This window comes from Lepisosteus oculatus, chromosome 5 (genome assembly GCF_040954835.1).
Source record: "Lepisosteus oculatus isolate fLepOcu1 chromosome 5, fLepOcu1.hap2, whole genome shotgun sequence".
NCBI lineage: Eukaryota > Metazoa > Chordata > Actinopteri > Semionotiformes > Lepisosteidae > Lepisosteus > Lepisosteus oculatus.
Window position 1 is genome coordinate 37,849,648 of NC_090700.1, and position 20,803 is coordinate 37,870,450.

A 20,803-nucleotide genomic window follows, 5' to 3' on the forward strand; every position below is an offset into this window, starting at 1 on the left:
GGTTTCTCATTGTCTGTGCCCTTTTCTAAGGGCATATTGATGCAAATAAGAATACCAACATTTCCTACAATACAATATATATGCATACAAAAGGATTAAAAAGTATTTAATATATGCCTACATAGAAGGGATTTATTTTCAGGAGATGAATAGGGAGCAGGAGAGATAAGCTTTCAAATTTTAGAAGTGGAGTTTACTGCGCACATGAGTGCCCTCTTTATCTCAGTTCAATACAGAATGAAAAATCTTTGTGTACATTAAAGAAACACATTTTTATGAAGGTACGATATGAGCAGATTTTACTGGAGTCATTTCAGGCGCGCCTGATGACCGTGACTGTGGCACTGGACCACAATGGCCAACCCAATGCTGCAGTTTGGCGAATGGGGATACTGGGCTGTAGGGACTCTTTGGATGTGACTTAAAACCGAGGATCCCGGGTAACTGCTCTTTAATGATTTGATGGCAATGAGTTGGTGTTTTAATGGCGTAACATGTTAAATTCAGCTCCGGGTGTGTGTATAACAACCTACCTAAATCCCCCCTTTAACTCAGTAACGGAATTTATCGCTTGACTGTGGTTGATGAAGTGGGTCCCCTTGCTATCTGAAAAGCGCTTTGGGATCTTTTCGGGTGAAACGCGCTGTATAAAGGCTGGAAGTTATAATTATTAAATTAGTGCCAGGAGGAAGGAAGGCGTGTTTGTGGATCGTACCACTAAAGACGTGAGAAGTACACTGCAAATGATACCTGTATTTTTGTTTTTAATTAACATGGTTATCACTGGATATTTTTATTCCATTTTCTATAATTCGATTAGTATAAACATATTAAGACAGCAAAGGCAATCTAAAATTAAAACTACTGTAGTATAGTTTTTAGCTACTTTGTTGAAGTGGTTTCGACCGCACAAATTTGAGTTAGTAGGCGAAAGGCTTAAGCCGCAACAGGATTTTTATCTTTATTATAACAGAATCTATATAAATTTTAATATTAATGTAACTTTTTTATCTTAAAATTAAGTTTGTGGTGTCTGTGAAATATATCTTTATAATTAAGACAAGCAAGGACTGTCTGAGAAGGTAGGTGGAAAGGTATTTTTTACGTGTTTTTAAAAGTACGATTGTTTCAACTTTGCGACATGTATTTTGATTGTGTAATATAGCGCAAACTTATACAATGACGTGATGGTTTTTATTTTTAATATAAAACAGTTTTTTTATCGCACGGTATGCAAAAATATCGTGTTTTAGTTACAAGGAAACTGCACTCCAATGGATTAAAATTGGTTGATGATTTAGTGGTAAAAAAGGCTGCGTTTTACACGTAAATGTAAGTTTTTTTTTTAATCGCCCAGATTCGACACAGCTCTTTGTAGTCAAATTTCTATGCATGTTTCTTTTTATCTATAATGTGTACATATAAATTTATAGTATAAATTTGAGTTTCTATGGTCATAGGTCTCGACCTTGCGTGACAGCGCAAAAGTATTTCAGAATCAAATATGAGATCACCTGTGGTCAGCTCAATTAAGTTGTTTGCTTTTATGTAAAAATAGAGTGAGATTGTTTGGGTTTTTTTTTTCATTTCAACCTCACGCAATTACTGGATGGTGTGACTAGAGATTGTCCGTTTTTTCCTTGTTACGCCTGTGGGTACGGTTTGCGCCGCTTGTCCAAGAGGCTATTTCTTCACGGGAGGGGTGGAGAGGAAATGAGGGGTGTCATTTCTCTTTTCTTCGCCCCTACCCCCCCGAAAAACAAAACAGTCAGGGGTTTCTTTAAAGACGAGCTTGTAGTGGACTGAACAGCTGCTGGTGCAGCCTTGCGCCGGAGGGATCAGGTGGCAGGACAGGCCCTCACTGCGCCAGGGGAGTAGGGCCGGCTGGGGTCGGCCTCCCGTCGTCACAAGCGCGCCGCGTCCCGGAGAGAGGCTTCTGGGCCCGTGTTCCCCAGCCCGGACATGCCGGTGTTTGTCGACGACCCCGTTTTGCTCTCCAAGGAGAGGCTGAAGTCGGAGCTGGTGGCCCACAGCGTGCCGCTGCCTCCGGGAGAGAAGAAGAAGCAGGTTTACTTGGAGCTCTACCTGAAACACGTAGCCCACAAAAAGCCTGCGGACTTCTCTAGCGACGAGGAGGAGGAGGACGGGGCGCCCGAAGGCGAACTTGTAAGGATGCATTGGTTCTGATTTATAATGTTTACTTGAGAGACGGCAAGTTCGTCCCCTTTCTTTACTTTATCTATTAGAAACCCTTCAGCATTTAGTGCGATGGGTTGACAGTACAGCTCAGATGACTTCACCCCAGATTATTGAATTTTACTACAGTTGGCAAGCCACTGCCCTCTTCAAGTGAGGAGAACGGGATGATATTTACAACTCTTATTGTGGGGGCAATGCAGTTAATAGTTTTTGAGATTAATGTTAATCCGTTGCAACATTTTTGAATATGCAACTTTGCCATCATCAGTGTGGTGACTATAGACCGTATCATATACGAGCATTTCCCCACAAAAGATTGGTATAGGATGGGCTGACAATCTTTTTCAATTTTTCTTTGATATTGCATTCTTGTTTTCCTGTTAGCGGCAAGCCAGCGGTCTTGAAAGCAGTTTGCCCGCTTGCATCCCAGTGGAAATGTGGTGAAGCACTTTCTGGCGAATTGCACATCGGCTAAGCAATCACAAATTAATTAGAGCAGTAGGGAATGGACAGTTGCTTGCATCTTCAAGCTGATGCAAACCGCGGAGGCTTAGTGATTTCACATGAAACAAAAAAAGCCCAGATTTATTTCTTGAAGCTTCTGTTAAAACTGCTACATTTACCAAACAAAAAACATCTCAAGAGGAATTAGTATGCATGGACATGTTTTTACTTTGCAGTGATGCTCTGAGTTGTGATTATTCCTGAGTCTCTGTTCCCCGTGTTGTTTTCAGGCTCACACATCCTGCGGTCTGTCTGGAATGGAATGACTTTCGCTAATCTTAATTGCATTGCAAAAAGGCAGCACTTTAGATTCATTTTCAGGTGTTTCTGAGCTGCCATTTCTAATCACAGCAACAAATACAGCTGCCTTCTTGTGTGTGCCTGTATGTGGAGGAACCCTGAAGAATTAGTCTTTCAGTTTCCAAATCAAAGACCTGTTTGGCCACAGTAACATTAGCCATTAACACTTCTGCACGCCGTGAATAATATGGTAAATATATAAGTAAAGATCCCTTGTGTCAGCAGTTGTTGGAGACATTTATCCCTGGGTAGAGGGGCCAGGGTACTTATTGCGTCTCAGCAGGGCTGCATGTTGAAGAGTGTCCCTTGCCTGTCTAGTATGAGTGTTCCTGCTGCTTTTCTTCCTTCAACTGCTGAAGTGTGATAGGCCTGCTGTGCACATTGATCCAGTATGAGGAGACAGGATCTTGAGAATCCTGGCGATGATCTGCTGCTTTCTAATCATAGCCGGCCTGTCTTTGGTGCTTTTCACAGCATGGATTCCCATATCGCAAAGCTATGGCACCAAACACAGTATTGGTGTGTGTGTGGGGGGGGAGCACTTTTATACTACTTTTGTAAATATAATTTGATTTTTAATTTTATTTTTGATTGAAGCAGTTCAGTCAACTGCAGCTGATGGGTCAGCGACACTGGAAAGCCTTCCCTTTGTAGAGAAGGCTCCCTCTACACGTTAGCAGTGCGAATTTCTGCAGCACTGACAAATTTCACAAGTTGGTACTGCCTGGAGTATATATTGTTGGATATATGCAGGTTATTCAAAGAGCTGTCTTTTTTTTGTTTGTTTTTTGTGTTTTGCATGTTCCAGGAGGGAACTGGTTAATAAGGACTGTGAACCTCCTGCTGGTTGGTGGGCAGTATTTTTATTTTTTTTATTCGAGTGTTCTCCTACTGCAAAGCTGAAGTCAGCACCTGCTGACTTGAAGCATGGATTGCAGCTGTCACAGAGCAGCAGCAACTGATACCGTGCCTTCCATAGGGTCAGAGTTAAAGTTCAGACGAGAAGCTGTGCAGAGCAGTGGCAGAGAGGCCCCGGAGAAGGGGCTGGTATAGGTCATAAGATTTGAAGATCTTTTTTTTTTTTGTGTGTGCTCTGTGAATAGGGCAGGGCCGTGTATTCAACTGTATTTTACAATTTGAAAAGAAACTTTCTGGAGCAGGTGAAAGGCACTTGTTTTTTTTTTTAAAAAAGACTTGTGCTTTGTTTCTTAAAATAACTGTCACAGCTTGTTTAGGTGCATTGAGTTTTCCATTGCATTGATTCAGAATTAGTTTCACCCTTTCCTAATGGATCTTCCTGGCCTCTGTCCTAACTGCTGTGTGCCCTGTGTGCTGTGTATCACTGTTGGAATCTACTGTCCTCAGAAGATGTCATATTTTTAAAACGTATGATTCCTTAATCATCGTGTCCTGTCCATGCTGTGCTCTCGGTGAATGCAGTTGAATTTCATAGTGCATGTCGTTGCTCGATCTTGTTGCCCTGTGTGAGGCATGTTTCTGGTTATACAGTATATGTGATGGTACCCCTCACAAACTCTCCAGCTCCGTGAGCCTCTGCAGTCTTCCCTTTGGATCTTGCTGCTGGCCCGCACACCCGGTACGGGTTGAAGAGCAACCTGAAATATGCCAGTCGTGCCAGACGGGCTTGATGGAAACGCGTAACTTGACAATGAACAAATTAAGTGAGGATTGAGAAACAGCCTTGCAAATGCAATTGTCGCTTCAGTTTTGCGATTATATCGTTGTGCTTCAGTTACATTACACCCACCCCCGCAGAAGCTCAGTGGGGTCATAAACTGATGCTGCTGCTGTTAAGGTTCGGCTCATGGCTTATGCACTCCGTTTAAGAAATCCTTTTAAATCTAGAATTGTCTTGTGTGCCTGTTCTGCTACCCCACTCTTAGTGGGAAATGAGAATCTTTTATTTTTAAATATTTCATTGCAGAAACAGTTTACCAGATGTGGCTGTTTTCCTAGTGTACCAGCTTGGATAACGAACACCTGTGCTGCTTAGTCTTGCAGATGTTTCGAAAGAAAGAAGTGGCTAATTTATGCATGTAAGAATTGACCTCGCGGTGCTCGTCTCCTTGTTCTTGAAGTTGAATGCCTGGTAGTGCATCACTGTCGCAGGAAATAAGATTTTGAAGTTGCTGCTTGGAGAGCACAGTTACTGTGCAGCACCTCTCTTCTCTTGCATAGCTAGCATGCGGCCATGAATAATGAGGCTTGTTCGTGCTGGGCTAGCATAATTGATCTGTTTCAATAAATGTGAAAGCAAATGAAGAGAAAGCAAGCTGTGGTGTCATTTTGTGTCCTTTCTGAATAAAACAGCTGAACAAGGATAGTTACCAGTATTCTTCTATCCTGTTCTATTCAGACCCAAGCGGTTACATGTGGCTCTTTATCCAAAATCAAGGGAGACCCCCCCCTCACCCCACACACACACTGCCTTGCAGCAGAGAAGCTAACAATCTGTGAAAGCACATTACTGTGGTCTGTAGTCCCACCTGGAGCAGTCAATGACAAATCCAGGTTGACAGAATTGGAAGAGGCAGGGAGAGCCACACACAGTGGGATAATGAGTGCTGAATCCTAATTTTGATTTTATTTTCATTGCTGAAAGTGCACATTTTAAAAGAAGAAACAAAAGAAAGCTGAAGCATGTGAAGCCAGAGCCAGCTGTTGGTTATATACGCCAGAGCCTCAAAGCAGTGCTTGGAGTAGGACCTACTTGACAGTTTTCAAAAGACGCAGTACTTTTGAGCCTGGATACTACATGTCAGGAACTGTCATCGTTGACATGTATTGGAGCAGACAGTTTTAAACGGATGCGCTTTATTAGCTTATATCTAAAAGTTACAAGCTCACAATGTGTGTTCTCTTAAAAAGCATTTTTGTTGGCCATGAGAAAATTGAAAATGTTTGGATTATAGGATTAAATCAGTATAAGTAATGAGGCTGGGGCTCTCTCTCTCCCACAGGAAACTGTTATTGAAGAGGAAGACGAAGACAAAAATACAGAAGTCATGGATGTCTACCAGCTGACTGATGAGCAGCTGAAGGGGGAGCTGATAAAGCATGGAGTGAAGCCAGGCCCCATTGTAGGTAAGGACAGGTAGTCACTGTTATAATAATTGCTTACACTTATATAGCGCTTTTCTGGACACTCCACCCAAAGCGCTTTACAGGTAATGGGGACTCCACAGGTAATGGGGGCAGCCCCACCTGGATGATGCGATGGCAGCCATAGTGCGCCAGAACGCTCACCACACATCAGCTATCAGTGGGGAGAGTAATGTAGAGTAATGCAGAGTAATGTAGCCAATTCATAGAGGGGGATTATTAGGAGGCCATGATTGGTAAGGGCCAATTGGAAATTTCAAGAAGCACCCTGGGATTTTTAATGACCACAGAGACTCAGGACCTCGGTTTTACGTCTCATCCGAAGGACGGCGCCTGTTTACAGTATAGTGTCACCGTCACTATACTGGGGCGTTAGGACCCACATGGACCGCAGGGTGAGCACCCCCTGCTGGCCCCACTAACACCTCTGCCAGCAGCAACCTTCGCTTTTCCCAGGAGGTCTCCCATCCAGGTACTGACCAGGCTCACACCTGCTGAGCTTCAGTGGGCTGCCAGTTGTGAGTTGCAGGGTGATATGGCTGCTGGCTATGATATGGCTGCTGTACTTTGCTTCCTTCCATTGTCATTGCAACATGATTTGAGAACCGAGTGCAGAGGGTTGGATTGGCAGCAGCATGGTGGCTAGCAGCGCTGTCTTGCAGGGCTGGAGCTCTGGGTTCAGTTACAGGCCTGGGCTGCTATCCGTGTGGAGTTTGTATGTTCCCCCCATGTTTGAGTGGGCGTCCCTCCAGGTGCTCCGGTTTCCTCCCGCAGTCCAAAGACCCGATGGTTGGTTAACTGGCTTCTGGGAAAATTGGCCCTGGTGTGAGTGTGCGTGTCTGTGTTTGTCTGTCTGCCCTGCGATGGACTGGAATCCTGGCCAGGGTGTACCCTGCCTTGCGCCAGTTGCTTGCTGGGATAGGTTTGGCCCCATCGCGCCCCTATATTGAAAGAAGCTGAAATGGATGGATGGGTATAGTTGACTGAATGTAGTTATAGTGAGGTGATTGAGATGATTTTTCGCATTAAAAATGCATAAAAGTATTTAACATAGAGGTTAGTTTAACACTCAACCAGATTTAACACACTGTGCTAAACGCATGCTCATTCATGTTTTCCTGTTAGAGTAGCACTGAAACAGCAGGATTGCTCACTTGCCTGCTGGGAAGAGTAGCATTAACATTAACAGGTCTTTTTGTACGTTGCGTGGCATTTCTCTCGAAGCCCATTGTAAAACATTTGATGTTAAATGACGATCTCTGGGGTGGCCAGCAGTGACGCTGGAGAGCCAGAGTCTGATGTTTTGACAGGCATTCTGTAATCTTCAGGTTGTAAATACTTGGAACACTTGAGCAGTTTTAATCAATGTAGCAAGTAATTAATTTGTTCAATTAAAGGAAGAGCAGCCAGCTCTCTTCCTTAAGGGTGTTGGGCTTTTCATTCCAAATGATTTCTAAATGAATGAACTGAACAGGCTGCTTGCGTGATGTACTGTAATTGTTCCAAATCTTTAGAAGCTGGTGCTTTAGTGTGATAAATAAAAGCTGATGAATTGTAGCTCTACAAGACTGTACTTGGTTGCCCTGGGATTACCTAGTTAGTGCTTGTTGGTGAATTATACAGTGAATGTGTTAAAGTACAAGGACGGTGCTGGCAGTTACACAGGTACAGCGAACTGTCTGTGGAAGTGTATCTGAGCCCCTGTGTCAGCTGTTACTCGACAGCCTGGAGGTCAGTAGAAGGGGACGCGTGGACAGGGGGCGGCGGGGTGTGCTGACGGAGTGTCCCGTCTGTCTCTGTCAGCGTCCACGCGGGCCCTCTACGAGAAGAAGCTGCAGAGGCTGGTGGACCCCAGCCGGAAGCCAGCCCCCGAACTCGCCCAGAACAGTACCCATGATGCCAGTCAGTACTCCGACAGCGAGGAGGACGAGACGGGTACTGCCGCAGAGCGCTCTCCTGCCTGCTACGTGCTCTTTAACGCACAGTCTGTGTCTGTGTTAGTTTGTCAGTAGCAGCCAGTTGCTTTGAATTTTCTAGAAGACTGTTCCCTTTCAGGGCTGAAAATAAACCTTGTTGCATAATGGTTTTCTTCATTTTACTAATTCCATACCCATATACATTTTTAATGTTTATGCCACATGTCAAGGCATGCTTCGTTTGTAGCAAACCTGAAATACACTTCGTATTGGCCTGTATATGTCAGCTTGTGAGACTTGAAATAGCCGGTACTGCCCTTTAAGAGGAACACTCCTAGAAGTCTGTTTATTTCAGTCCTTGGCGTTGTGATGTGTTTAACTTGTTAATTTGTGACTTGTCAGTTTGTGCCCCAGTAGCTCATTACTATGCTGTCTTTATCTAGCCGTTTACAGTGGCTGTGTGTTATCTGTAAGAATTGACTCGACCTTTCTTTTCAGCATTAAACACTGTCATCTTTCACACTCTTGATGCGATGCATATCTCGTACAGGTTCAGAATATGAACCGCAGAGGGCTGTGACAGGCACCGGCAGAGCTCACCATGGTCACAGTCAGCTCAGCCAGCACAGGGTGAGTACCCCGGCTGTGTCCTCATGGTTTTAGGTACTAATACGCTGTGTGTTTGTGTTGTACTGTATTTAAATCCACAGGTGAAATAGCAGTATTGAGAAATTATACACTCAGGCTCAAGTGTCTATTCATTTTCATAAGAGGGAATTGGGTTTTACAGTGCTCTAAACCATTAATGGGGAATATACATAAGCATTCCCCTTAATGTTTTCCCAGTGTGTTAAACGTTTCTCTGACTCCGATGGGGACATATATAGGAGAACCTTTTTCACTGCTCATGCATGTAGTTGCTCAAGTATTTAGTTGATGCTGGCTTTGCCACAGTAAGAAATGAACAAACGGCAGTGCAGAAGGTGACGAAGACAAACATGTATTTGAAGTCCTCATCAGCACAGCAGAAGATGGGTGTCTGTTCGTACACGTTAGTGTAGATGGTTGTAGTTCTCTTTTACAATTCTCACACAAAAGTGCAGAACAGGTCCTCAAACCTGTAGGATCTCAAGTGAGTTGCACGGCCCATAATTGAGGCATCAATGGAAGTGTGTGCCCAAATAGTTGTTTCTTAATCAGCAGTGCTATCTTGTGGTACTTTGCGTAACTGCACTTAAGATTTCACAAGCACAGATTTCAGTACTGGAAAGGAAGCTGTTTTTTGACGGTGACATTTTTGAACATTGGTTCACAAACACAGAATAAACATTGAGGTCCAGTTTTTGTTTTTTTGGGTGGGGGGGGGTTGTAAACTATCAAAATCAGATCAATACATGACATTTCCTCCACCCCTGCATCCTTCCTGCCTTCAGTGGGTCTCTGTCCAAGCATCCAGTAAAAGGACTTCAGACAAGAAGCACAAATGATCCTCAGACGAGAGTTGGCTCTGATGGAAACGTTGTGCAATAAGGATGTGACCATGTCTGCACCATCCCTCCGGTCTTTGTTCCTGCCCGATGCTGAGGAGTTTGCAGGCGTATCCCATGGTGAAATAAATGAACAGCTCTTGCACAAAAAGAGGCTAATTTGTTTGTCTCCTGCTTTAACAGGAAGGCAGTCCTCCAAAGAATGATGAGGACTTTTATTTCTACCCACAGTGTTTCTCAGCTTGTCAAAGAACAGTGAAGGTGATTTTTCGTTTGGGGATTTACTGAATGCAGAACTGTTTCTGGGAGTGCTGGGGAAACCTTTCTTGTGTGTGTGTGTTCCTATACCTTTTTTGGGTATTTGGAAAAAACACTTTGTTGGGGAAACAAGCTTCATTTTAAAAGACAGGAAGTGTAAGAGAGAGCCATGGGTTGGGGATTTACCCAAGGGAAACATCTTCAAAGTAAAAAAATACTGAATGTTCAAGTCAATATTTTCAGGAAGAGGTAAATTTAAGAGCGGGAACTACAGAAAATTACTCTGACCCATTTTTCTCACATTAATATTCATAGTTTTTTGCAATGAAAAACTTTCCCAGCTGTTTCTCACCTCGTTCAGTGACGTTGGATGTGGGCCCATGCATTGGGAAGTTATCTCCTGAGGAGTCACAATTCAGATCTCTTCATATAGGGTCAGAAACCTGTCCTGAGTTAGGCTTTGCCACAGACAGACATTTTGAGAAGTGACACACTGTTATCCAAGCTGTTCACCGATCTCCTCAGTGCACTGTTCTTGCGTCTTTCAACAAGCTTGTTGTTTGTAATGGGGGTCTGTGATGTCTGTTTGTGTCCCCAAGCTCAGGAATAATCCTGCTGGTGAGTGTGTGTCCACACCAGATAAAAGCCAAGGTCCTGGCTCACAGTCTGCTCCTATTCAAAGGGCCACCTTCACTGGAATACCTGCAGATCCTGGGGTACGCACCAGCAAGCACCAGCCCTGTCTGTCCTATACTAGCCCATTACGAAAGCTGTGCTATGAATAATTGGCTGTTAATCTTTATTGTTTTGTGTATTTGATCAATACAAATGTACCTAAACTGCATTCCTTCTACTTAAAAATTTAAAAACCCGAAAGTGAGAATTGGAATTTGGGGGAAAAAAATCTTCACATTTTGAATAAGGGTGTTTCTGCTGGGGACAAACATGTTTTTTTTAATTAGTTCAGTAATTAGGGCTGTGTACTGTCTTGGACGCATTCATTTAGCATGCCACAACTGAGGTATGTTTATGTTTCTGTTGGTGTGTTCTGTAGCTCATAGCTGAACTGGATTTGGCTTGTTTATTAAAAGATGTGTACTAGGAAGTTTAGGTTTGTGCCAATTAAATATTCATTCTGTAACTGTTTCTAGGGAGGCGAGTGCTGCTTGTCATTGTAAAATTTCCCAGATGTCACACTGGAACACATTTAACAATCATCTCAGGCATTCTTTTCTGCCCGTTTTATTTTTGGCTCAGTTTCCGGCACTCTGTGCTTTAATTTACAGCTTCTGTGTCTCTCTTTACTTTGATAATTTCAGCTATTATGATGACCACCCACGCATGCTAAGCTGGCATTCTTGAAAGGAGAGTGTTTCAGCATAAATAAATGTAATTCTGTACTTTAGTTTTTTAGCTTAAACTTGCAGGTTGATTCAGAATTAAGTGCACTAGTTTATGACTGGGGAGGACAAACTGTAGGATGAAATTTGATCAGATTGTGTGATTTTTATTTTACAAATCCATCGAAGTCCTGGCTTTTTAGTTCAGGACCACTTGATGTAAGTTTTCAGTTGATCATGGCTTAAGTGTGGACATGTACTGCAGATGTTTTGAGTTTGAATATTTTCTAATTATAGTAGTACTGTATCTTTCATTTGTGCACAAGCTTGTCTCAGATTGTCATGGCCTGTTAGATAGTGTTTCTGTTTCTTTCCCTGCCAGGTGTCCCCTCCTCTGTACTCATCCCTGCAGGCCAGTAATGCTGCCAGTCCTGCTGTCTCTGCAGGAGCCGTTTTCAGCATCACAAAACTGGTCGAGGAGGGAGGTTTCTGACTGAGTAAAAAACAGTGGGATTGAAATCCTTTAGAGAGGAACCCCCCTTGTATAATACGTTATAGAAATTTATATACAGTAGTTCTGATGTATTATTTAGCAGATAGTTGATCTGTTTAAATAAATATTCAGATTTAATTATGGACACTTGGATTTTACCAAGTTACCAAAAGGATCTAAATATACTCTGCGATGCTTTTGGAGGATTTGATTATATACCTAGCAAAAAGTTGGTTTCACTAGAAATGAGAGTTTGTGACCAGTGGATCATAGTAAACACCATTACTATGAGTAATAGCAAACAGTTACACCACCATTGGCATAATGTCTACAAATTTCTACTTGTACACCTTGGAGTGTGTTTAATATTTATGTATCAATTTATTGATTAATTTTGTGACTGACGTTCAGCATTGGATTAGATATATTAGATATATTCATAATAATGAATAGTTTTAATGTAAGTAACACACTGTGTTCACTAAAGAACACATTGTGTTATGGAACAGTAAGCCTTAAAACTTGTTAAAAAAATAGTATGCATGAAAGAGTTTTACCATAGTGAGGATTAAGATTCTGGCTTTACTTTTGAGGGATCTTTGTATATACACATCAAATGCAGCTTCAAAAGATGTCTTGAATTCAGCACTTCTCAGAAGACTTTTTTTGATTTGATTTAGCTTGCTTTGGTAGCTTCTTGCTAAATTTCCTGGCAGAGTGTAGGTTTGATGTGGGCTCAAGTTCAAGGCTTGATGACAGCTCTGCTTTTACTTCAAATGCAGCTGGAGAGCAGATCACCTTCTACTCCACCTTTAAAGCCTCCAAGAAGAGGCAGTGACCCGAGCTGCATTACTGCGAGTCCAAAGATGAAGGGGGTCAGTACTGTGCTTCAGGCAGTTTTAATATTTAATGGCAGAGTTATGTGATGCTGGGGATCTCCTTAGTCTTTCGATTTGCATCTCAGCTGTGCCTTTGATGATAATATTTGTGCTAAATCAGATCTGAATTCCAATACACAATTCAAATTTTCAACTACTGCACTGTTGAGATACTTGAGTTTCTTCATTGAAGATTTAAGGTAATAATTTAAAAAAAATGAAGGGCAAGATAGTGATATTCTTTCTGTAGTGCAGACATGGAATGGGAAATTGTCTTTGGAACACGTGAACCATTGAAGACTTCATTGTCGATGACAGCAGCCACATCAAGCCTTTTGCTACCTGTCCCTTTATGAGACATTTGAATGATTCACAAAAATAAATTTAATTGGCATGCCACAGGGTAAAAAGCTGGGGGTTTGATTCCAGTCTTACTTTGCTGTGGCAGAGAGTTGTCATGAAGGAATTGCATGAAAAAAGTAACCTATCAGTTTGAGACACTCATCCGTATCCCTTGAGCTATAAAGCCAATTTTTACTAAAGGTCTGTACAGAAATCAGGTTTGTGGTGTTTCCAAACACATATTCAGCTCTTACCTCCCAGTGTCTATACTCAGTCTTAGTCCTCAGTTGAAGTCTTTTATTCATTTCCGTGCTTCCAACTGCTTAGGCATAGATAAGACTTTCGTCACTATTTCCCTTTAAGTGCTGGCACGTTTTGAAAGACTGGGTGATTTAGCGTATAATATATGTGTGCTTGAAGGGGTTAGGTTGCTCATTTGTACTGGGTCTTTGTTTGTCATTTAACTGGCTTGATTGTTGTCCAGGTGGACTGTTTCTCCATGCTGATGGAACTCTTTGATTGTTTTTTATAATTATGTTGACAGGGTCTGATAATGGTGGACAAGGATACGATGACGAGCAACACTCCAAAACATGCACTCAAGGGCTCCCTTCTTGAACGGGACATCCAGGCAGATCATTTTATTGTGTTATTTCTGTGCCTTTTGTTGAAGGACACAAGAGCACTCACTTGAGTTTCTGTCTGGATTTCAGATTGTTACAAAGACTGTTTTTATTTATTACCCAGTGTATGAGTACTGCTTTAAAGTATGCACGTTCTGCCTTAAAGCTGAGTTGGACTTAACATTATTAGCTGAATCTTATTTTCAAAAACTACTTTGAACAGTTTTTGTAACTTTCTCTGTGGAGAGGGGTTAAGGGAGTTATTCTACATTTTATTTTTCAAATTATGTTTTGGTTTCTTGTGGCCACTGTCTGTATTCCTTTTGAATATCATTTTTTTACGCTTTCACAGCCTGACTGTATGTGTGTTGGTAGTTGTGTATGCACTGAAGTACCAAAAATATTTTTACATCTGTCTAAACGGCTAAAAATTATTCAAGGCACTGTTCGATAATTGTTTCCATTTAAATCTATGTACGACTTGCAATAAGAAACATTATTATGCAATGTATGAAAGGGGCTTTTTTTATTTTTTTGTCTTAATAATTTGGCTTTGAGAGAGACCTCTGGATGCCACATCACAGATAAATCACTGCAGGTGTAAGGCCATACTTTTTCATCTGCGGTCAAATCTGCATGTTGCCATGGGTTCTCAGTAGAAAAAAGAAATGGAACAGCCTGTACCCTTGCCAGCCGATTTAAGGTCACCTTTTGATGCTTGTGTGCTGGAGTGAGGGATATAATCTAGCGAATCCCTTCAGTGCAGAGGCCTGCCTGCTGTTTGGTCGATGCCACTGGGCTTGACCTGCCGTTAGGAGGGCACTTGAAACCCTGTAGCGCAGGGGTCTGGGATAGAATCTTGTGGTTTCCATTCCATCTAGGCTGTCTGTTGCTTCATCTAACTTAATTTTGGTTTACTGAGTCAATTCTCACTTGATCTGTACGTCTTGAAGGCACTCCTGTACACTGGCCTGTGGTTTTTCAAGACATAAACATGATGTAGTTAATGTAGTGTTTAATGCAGCAACGCATAAATACAAAACAGTCCTTACGTTTTCATCTTTTTTTGTTCTGATAACCACCATTCTTTTTTCCTAATAAACAGTAGATTCTTTGTTTTTTCCAGGCTGTCACACACGTAGGGGGCGGCTATGGTGTTGGCATCTCTTTGCACTGCGTGTGTGGATCTCTCACTTTCCTAGCCAGATCCCGGCTCTTTCTCTCTGACCTGTGGCATCTGCAGTTTGACTCTCTCTCGGCACCGCAGGCCTGGGTTCTGACTAATCACTGTGCTTTGTGTCGCCAGGGAGAATACAGGCCCAGGAAGGAGGATGTCCTGGAGGAGATGTTTCCTGATGAAGTTCGCACCCCAACGGGCATCAGGTAACTGGAGTCCAGCCCACCCACTACCAAAATGAAAACCCTTTAAGGTGTGGGCGTTTGATTGGGGAACACCTTTTTGGACTCCCTAATTATCTTTTTTTTTTTCCTTAAAGCACAGGATGTAATTGATGGAAAATGCAGCAACAATACAGACCCAGTCAGATCTCGTATAGACCCCATGTGTAGATATTTGCAATTGCCACACGAGAAACATATCCAAATGTTGTGAGATAGAGTAGGGTACACAAAGAAAAGGTTATTTCTATTGCACTATCCACACTTTGGGAGTATTAAATACTGTTTAAAAATAATTAATGTACATTAAATATATTGTTCAAACGTGGCTTAAAATAGTACCATTGTAATATATTGAGATACAATATGTCTGCAGAATAGCTCCTGTTACAAAACTGTAAATGAGTCTTTTAATATTTTCTTTTGTTTTTGTGCAAGGTGATTTGGGTAACTGCCAGCACGTTGTCGCATATTGTAACATACTTTGTAGTTATTCATAAATAATGTGGGCAGTCTGCAGCAGATGATTTAAAGCTTTCTCTAGTCAGTCCTTATGTTTTAACAAGCTTTGCAGTCCCAGAGTCGGCTGTCGTTTCATTTTACTGGAGTTAGAATGTCAGCAATAACCAGTCAGGACTAATGGCCCCTTTCAGGAGACTGGGACAAGCCTCATGCTGTCTAAGAATGCCATTAATGAAACCCACGAGTTCTCTGAGGGAACCATGGCTACACTAATGCATATGACTTTTGAATTTGTTTCTCTCTCTGGACTTAACTGTTGCCATGTACAAATATCTTGATAAAAACGTGGCATACGTGGGCGTTCTTATTGATAACATCAGCCGAGATAATAGACTTCTTTGTGTCTTTCTGAATGTTTGCCTTTTCACAAAAAAAAAAGCACACATCCCATCCTTAAATGCTAAAATTGTCAGTAACAAAACATGCATGCTTCTCAGCTGTTATTTACATGATCTTCACAGTTGTTGCTTTATGATAAGACAACCTGCTGGCTATGGTAGAAAGGAGAAATATTTTAGTGAACTCCAAAGGAACGTTATGCAGTGCATATCTTTAGTGTCCCCATTTCCTGCTTTTTATGCTGTAAGAAATATAGCTGGCTGCTAACTGTCTTAATTGGCTCATATCCATGTGCCTGGAAAGTAGAGTGAAAATGAACTAAAAAATATATTCTATGCAATGCTCTATCCCCTGCTCTGAGTTATCCTGGCATTATAAAATCCTACTTTGTTACTTGCTGTCAGATTTGGCTGCTCAACCACTTAAGTCAAATCCGCTGTTTATTTTTTTCAGAATGTTGTGTTAGCCTGTCGTATTCAATGACATTCCTTTGTCATGTTGCTAGGGTGTCTTATCTGGAACAACTCCTGAAATATTTACTTATTTTGCCTTTCTGCTTCTGTGAATGATAAAGGGTTAATCTAACGGTGAATTTGGAAAACTATTTAGCACTCGCCGCTTGGAATTCTCGTGATCCACCCCTACTGTGTTGGCAGCTGCACTTGGCTTTCAAATGATTGTTGCTGTATGTATATAATGCCCCTCAACTCACACAAGTCTTAAAAGTGTGCACTTTGGTACTGTAACAACAGCTAGTGACATCAATCAGCATTAGGACAATAACACTTTTTTAATAAGCTGTTTTTTTTATCTTTGAAACATTTGTCATTTTCTTTGCTGTTACAATAAAAGCTCAACACGTTTGTGTAAGGACTGGGTATTGTGAATATTATGCAAGCCTGCGGTTCTGGATTGGCCAGTGTTGCCAGGCATGTAGCTCTTTAATACCAACACATAGCCTTACATTGTACAGTTTAAATGCGACAACCAACCTAGGTCATAATTGGTGAAATACTGCTGGTTGGACACTAAAGATGTAGTTGCATGCATTACCTCATTCGTTCTTCTTTGTCGTGTGTTTTTTCTTCATCACCAGTGCCACACGCAGAAGACCCATCAAGGGTGCAGCAGGCCGCCCGGTGCAGTTCAAGTACAGCGAGATGGTGCCCCACTCTAGACCCCTTCAGCAGGAGAAACAAGAGGAGTTGCGTTGTCTCGTTCCCATCTGGATCCAGGTCCTGGTCTTCTTCGCCTTAGCTGGCTTCTTCCTGTTCGTCTACTATACCATGAACAGCCTGTCTGAGTACACAGAAATCTCCGGCCAAGGATCAGAAGTCACTCAGGAGCAGCTGCCTGCAGCCCCACAGGAGGCTGCGATGGCGCAGGATACACCACTACATACAGTTGGGCAGGAGTGACACCAGATACAGGCACCAGTCCTTCTGCTCCTACAGGGTTAAACAGTGTTCCTTATCCAAGGTCCTGGGAGACCCCCTTAAGCCAGGGCTGTTTTGATTGTGGATTGTTTATTTTAAAGAACTACGGAACAGCTGTGGCTTGTATTTGGTGTAAACCAATTTGTTTTGAATGAGTGGACTGGGTTCTATGTAGACTGATGGCATTCTCCCAATATGAGGGTTAGAAATGGTTATATGCTTCTGAGGTGGAGGGGGGAGAGTTATTTTTGCAGTTTTATAAAAATTCATCAGGTCTAAGGCTTTTTATTCTTTTGGTGCTAAAGAAAAGTGCCTTTCTGGAGAAACAGAAATTAAACCTAGGAGTTTGGTCAACGTTTTATAGATAATGAAGCAATAAAGTTAAGAGCAACAGCAGTTCAATTCTAATTTCATTTGGAGATCTAAAGAGCTTGTCCTCCATAGGTTTTCGGTGGTGGTTGAGTAAGGCTTAACATCCCATGGTTGTGCGGCACAAACGGCCAAAGGTCTCAGGTTGTATAAGCACTTCTAATATTTCCGCATCTCAGATTCCCACTCTGTGTATGGAAGCACAGAGAAAAGGGGAGGTAAAAAGGAGCTCTCCTGTGGCATGTATGAATGTTAGAAGGTGTTATCCTCTGCCTTATAGTGGTATGTCAGCATACACCATCTGGAAGTGTTCCAGCAATTTCTGAAGAGATTGGTATTTTCACGATGCGAAAGAAGCCTGATCGTCAGTAGAAACGTAGCGCCACAGCGCCATCCCAGCACAGCCCAAGGGGGTCTCCAGTCGTTTGCACTTGAACTGCAGCCCTTGACTTCTGGCTACTGGTTTTAAGAAATATGTAATGTTTGGTTCGTGTCCTTGTAGGTTTTGTAGGCGTTGTTGTAAAAACTGGTATGTTTCCAAACTATTTGAAAAAAGGTTTAATAAAGGATTTATTTCATAAATGACATGGCTGTTAATTCATCCACCCCCTCACTTGTTTGTGCAATACTTACTCGGACCTTTCTTAAAAAGGGTGGGCGCCGGTTAAAGGGGGTGGTAGGTGCACTTCTGAGAACAGATTGCCCTTTCCCCCTCGGTCACCCTGTGGAAGCAGAATGCCAATCCAACGTGTCTCCCAGTCCCTGGCATGTGCTCTGCAGATTGACAGGTCTGACGTTGTCTCAGTTCATTGGTAATTAGGCCATGCTGAAGCCTTAGTGCATGCTCGACCCATGACGTTTTATTTAAAGGCTGGTCTGTGAAGAAATGGCAGTTATAGGCTTTTCTAAATGCACCAAACTAAAGCCCAAATTGTGTGAGCTGACTTCCAGGAACAGAAATCTTCAATATGCCAAACAGTAGTGCGTAAGGTGTAATGGAGGGGGAAAAAAAAACGATTTGATCATTGCCTTATTGTCAAGGCTGTGGAAAATAATGACCTGGTGCATAGCTGATATAAAACTTGAGGCTTTCCGTCTCTGTGTGTGATCAAAACTGACAGTGAATGATAAGGAGAGAGTAAAGATGTTGCCTTCCAGAATACTGAATCTTGCCTGCAGCAAATTCTGTTCTATGCTTGCTAATGCTTGTTTTTAGGAACCCTGTGGTGTTATATGGAGCATTATTTTTCTCTGCATTTTAACAAGGAAGCAGGGGAAATTGCAAAGCAAAACTTTTTGGGGCTCTTAGAGTTCAAAGTATTTCAAAATGTGCCGCAAGGCATTGTTGGACAGATAAGGACAAAAAAGTAACATTTTTTCATATCAGTTTTGTTTTTTATGAGCAGGAAGACTTGTTTGACCCATGGGAATGATAAACCTGATGGCACGTAAGCCTTAGGTTTTGTTATTTTTTTCCGCTAATTTTAGCACATTCACTTCCACATTTTGACAAGATTGTGACATTGGAGTTGCAGATTTGCTGCGGTGCACCAGTCGGATTTACCCTGAAGTGAGCTGACTAGCTACTAATGACTGTAAAGGTTGTGGGAGTTTAATATTTTTTTTTTCATTTGTGTACTTCAAAGCAATGACGAATGGAGAAGAAGAAAAACAACTGTTCAGGGCTGCTTTGATACGAAACAAAAAAGGCTTCAAACATCTTTGTGCCAAAAGAAAATTTGCTTTGACAGTTTAATCAGGTTTCTTCTGGGTGGGAGTTTTGAGTTGGCTGAGAAGAATGTGCTTTTTCAATAGGTGTGGGAGATTGTAATATTCTGTGACTCCAGACTTCTCTCCTACCCTATTACACTTTTGTTGTCCCATTATGTAAGAATGGTTGCAAATATGAGGTGGCTGGTGGGCCCATGTAGATTGGTTACCTGTTAGTTTGATTGAATTCTGCCCTTATGTTTTTAAAGGATCCCATGTACTCCACTTCAGTCACATAATTTTGGAGCTGGTTTCAGACTCTCCCAGTCCTCTGTGTAAATAAGGGTCTCGTTTTTCGTCTTAAGTGTTCGTTAATTTATACCCCACTGGTGTGCCTGGCTCCTTGTTTCACTGCTGAGTTTGAAGCGGTCGTGATCCATGCTGACTTAACCCATGCACTTCGGGATTTTGAATATCTGAATCAAGTCTCTGAGCCTCGCTGTTCCAGTCTAAAAAGGATTAGTTGTTAGTCTCTCAGAGTTTGATGTTGCCTTCAGAACTAGAATAAATGTTTGCAGTCCTGTGTACTGCCTGAGGAGCAGCAACATAATGTAATTTAGAGACCAAAACTGAACACAGTATACCAGGTATGGCTCAAGAAATGCACTGAAGAATTACAACATGACTTCCTATGATATTAAACTTTTTGTTATACCCTCTCTACTGTTTGTAATAACCAAATGTGTGGTGTTTAAGTCTTTGCTGGCAGCAATGGACTCAGCGACTGCATGCGGAAGACTGACGGTGCCGGTGTTGTCACAGGATACACAAGCCCCAACCGGGAGCTCCAGCATCAACTGGAGGAGAGGAGTGGACCTACAAGTTACTAGGAGGGCACAAGAGGTGCCGTGTTGTTAAGTGAACCCCAGCTCTCAGCCTTGGGGGATCCCTGTCTCTGTTGTCTGGTGACCTGATCCAGCCTTGAACCTGCAATCATGGAACTCAAGCAGGATACCCTTCCTTATTAAATTCACTGTTTACTTGGGAGTTCCCAAAACTGAAAGTGGACCTTATTCTCCCTCTCCCTGTATTGCACACCAGAGTCTGTTAAAAGGTCTGAAGAAAGTGAAAGACCATGAGACCAGCCTTTTTCCAGGAGGATATCGGAACATCTGATGAGACTTCCTGCAGAGATGGGGCGGCTCAGAGGACAGCACTGCTGTAGCGAGATCGTTCAGGAGCATCGCCGTTTATGAAGATGCTATGCAGGTATTTCTGAATACCGGCAGTGTCCCCTCAGCAGTCAGAATTCTGAAAGCACGAGGGGTCGTTGCTGGAGTGTTCAGCCCCGGGCTACGATGAAAATCTGAAATTCTGGAATCATGTGCCCAGACTTCTGGGTAAGGTTGTGAAAACTGTGAAAGTGATTCTTAATGCTGGTCTCCTCTACTGTTGCCTTGTGATTCTGATTGTGTGTGATTTCTCTCAGCCACCCCTGTTACTGCGTTTTGAGGTCTCTTTTTTTGTTGGTGTCGTGGTATGTTCTCTCGAAGGGAAGCAGGTCTG

General features: G+C 42.3%; 1 protein-coding gene across 4 annotated transcripts; it reads left to right on the top strand.

Annotated features, from left to right (window-relative positions):
- The first annotated feature begins 951 nt into the window (after positions 1 to 951).
- On the top strand, positions 952 to 18,109 carry lemd1 (LEM domain containing 1). Of its 4 annotated transcripts, none has more exons than XM_069190353.1 (11): positions 952 to 1,082; positions 5,985 to 6,108; positions 7,930 to 8,061; positions 8,593 to 8,672; positions 9,713 to 9,790; positions 10,387 to 10,503; positions 11,510 to 11,606; positions 12,401 to 12,495; positions 13,385 to 13,471; positions 14,770 to 14,846; positions 16,819 to 18,109. In XM_069190353.1, exons 2-11 carry the CDS (start codon positions 6,030 to 6,032, stop codon positions 17,138 to 17,140), a joined length of 1,164 nt encoding a protein of 387 aa, XP_069046454.1. In that variant the 5' UTR covers positions 952 to 1,082; positions 5,985 to 6,029; the 3' UTR covers positions 17,141 to 18,109. The 4 variants fall into 4 exon arrangements, with proteins under 4 accessions (XP_069046454.1, XP_069046452.1, XP_015198299.2 ...); XM_069190351.1 differs by lacking the exon at positions 952 to 1,082 and adding an exon at positions 1,646 to 2,166; XM_069190352.1 differs by lacking the exon at positions 952 to 1,082 and adding an exon at positions 4,932 to 5,060.
- Positions 18,110 to 20,803: the final 2,694 nt, after the last annotated feature.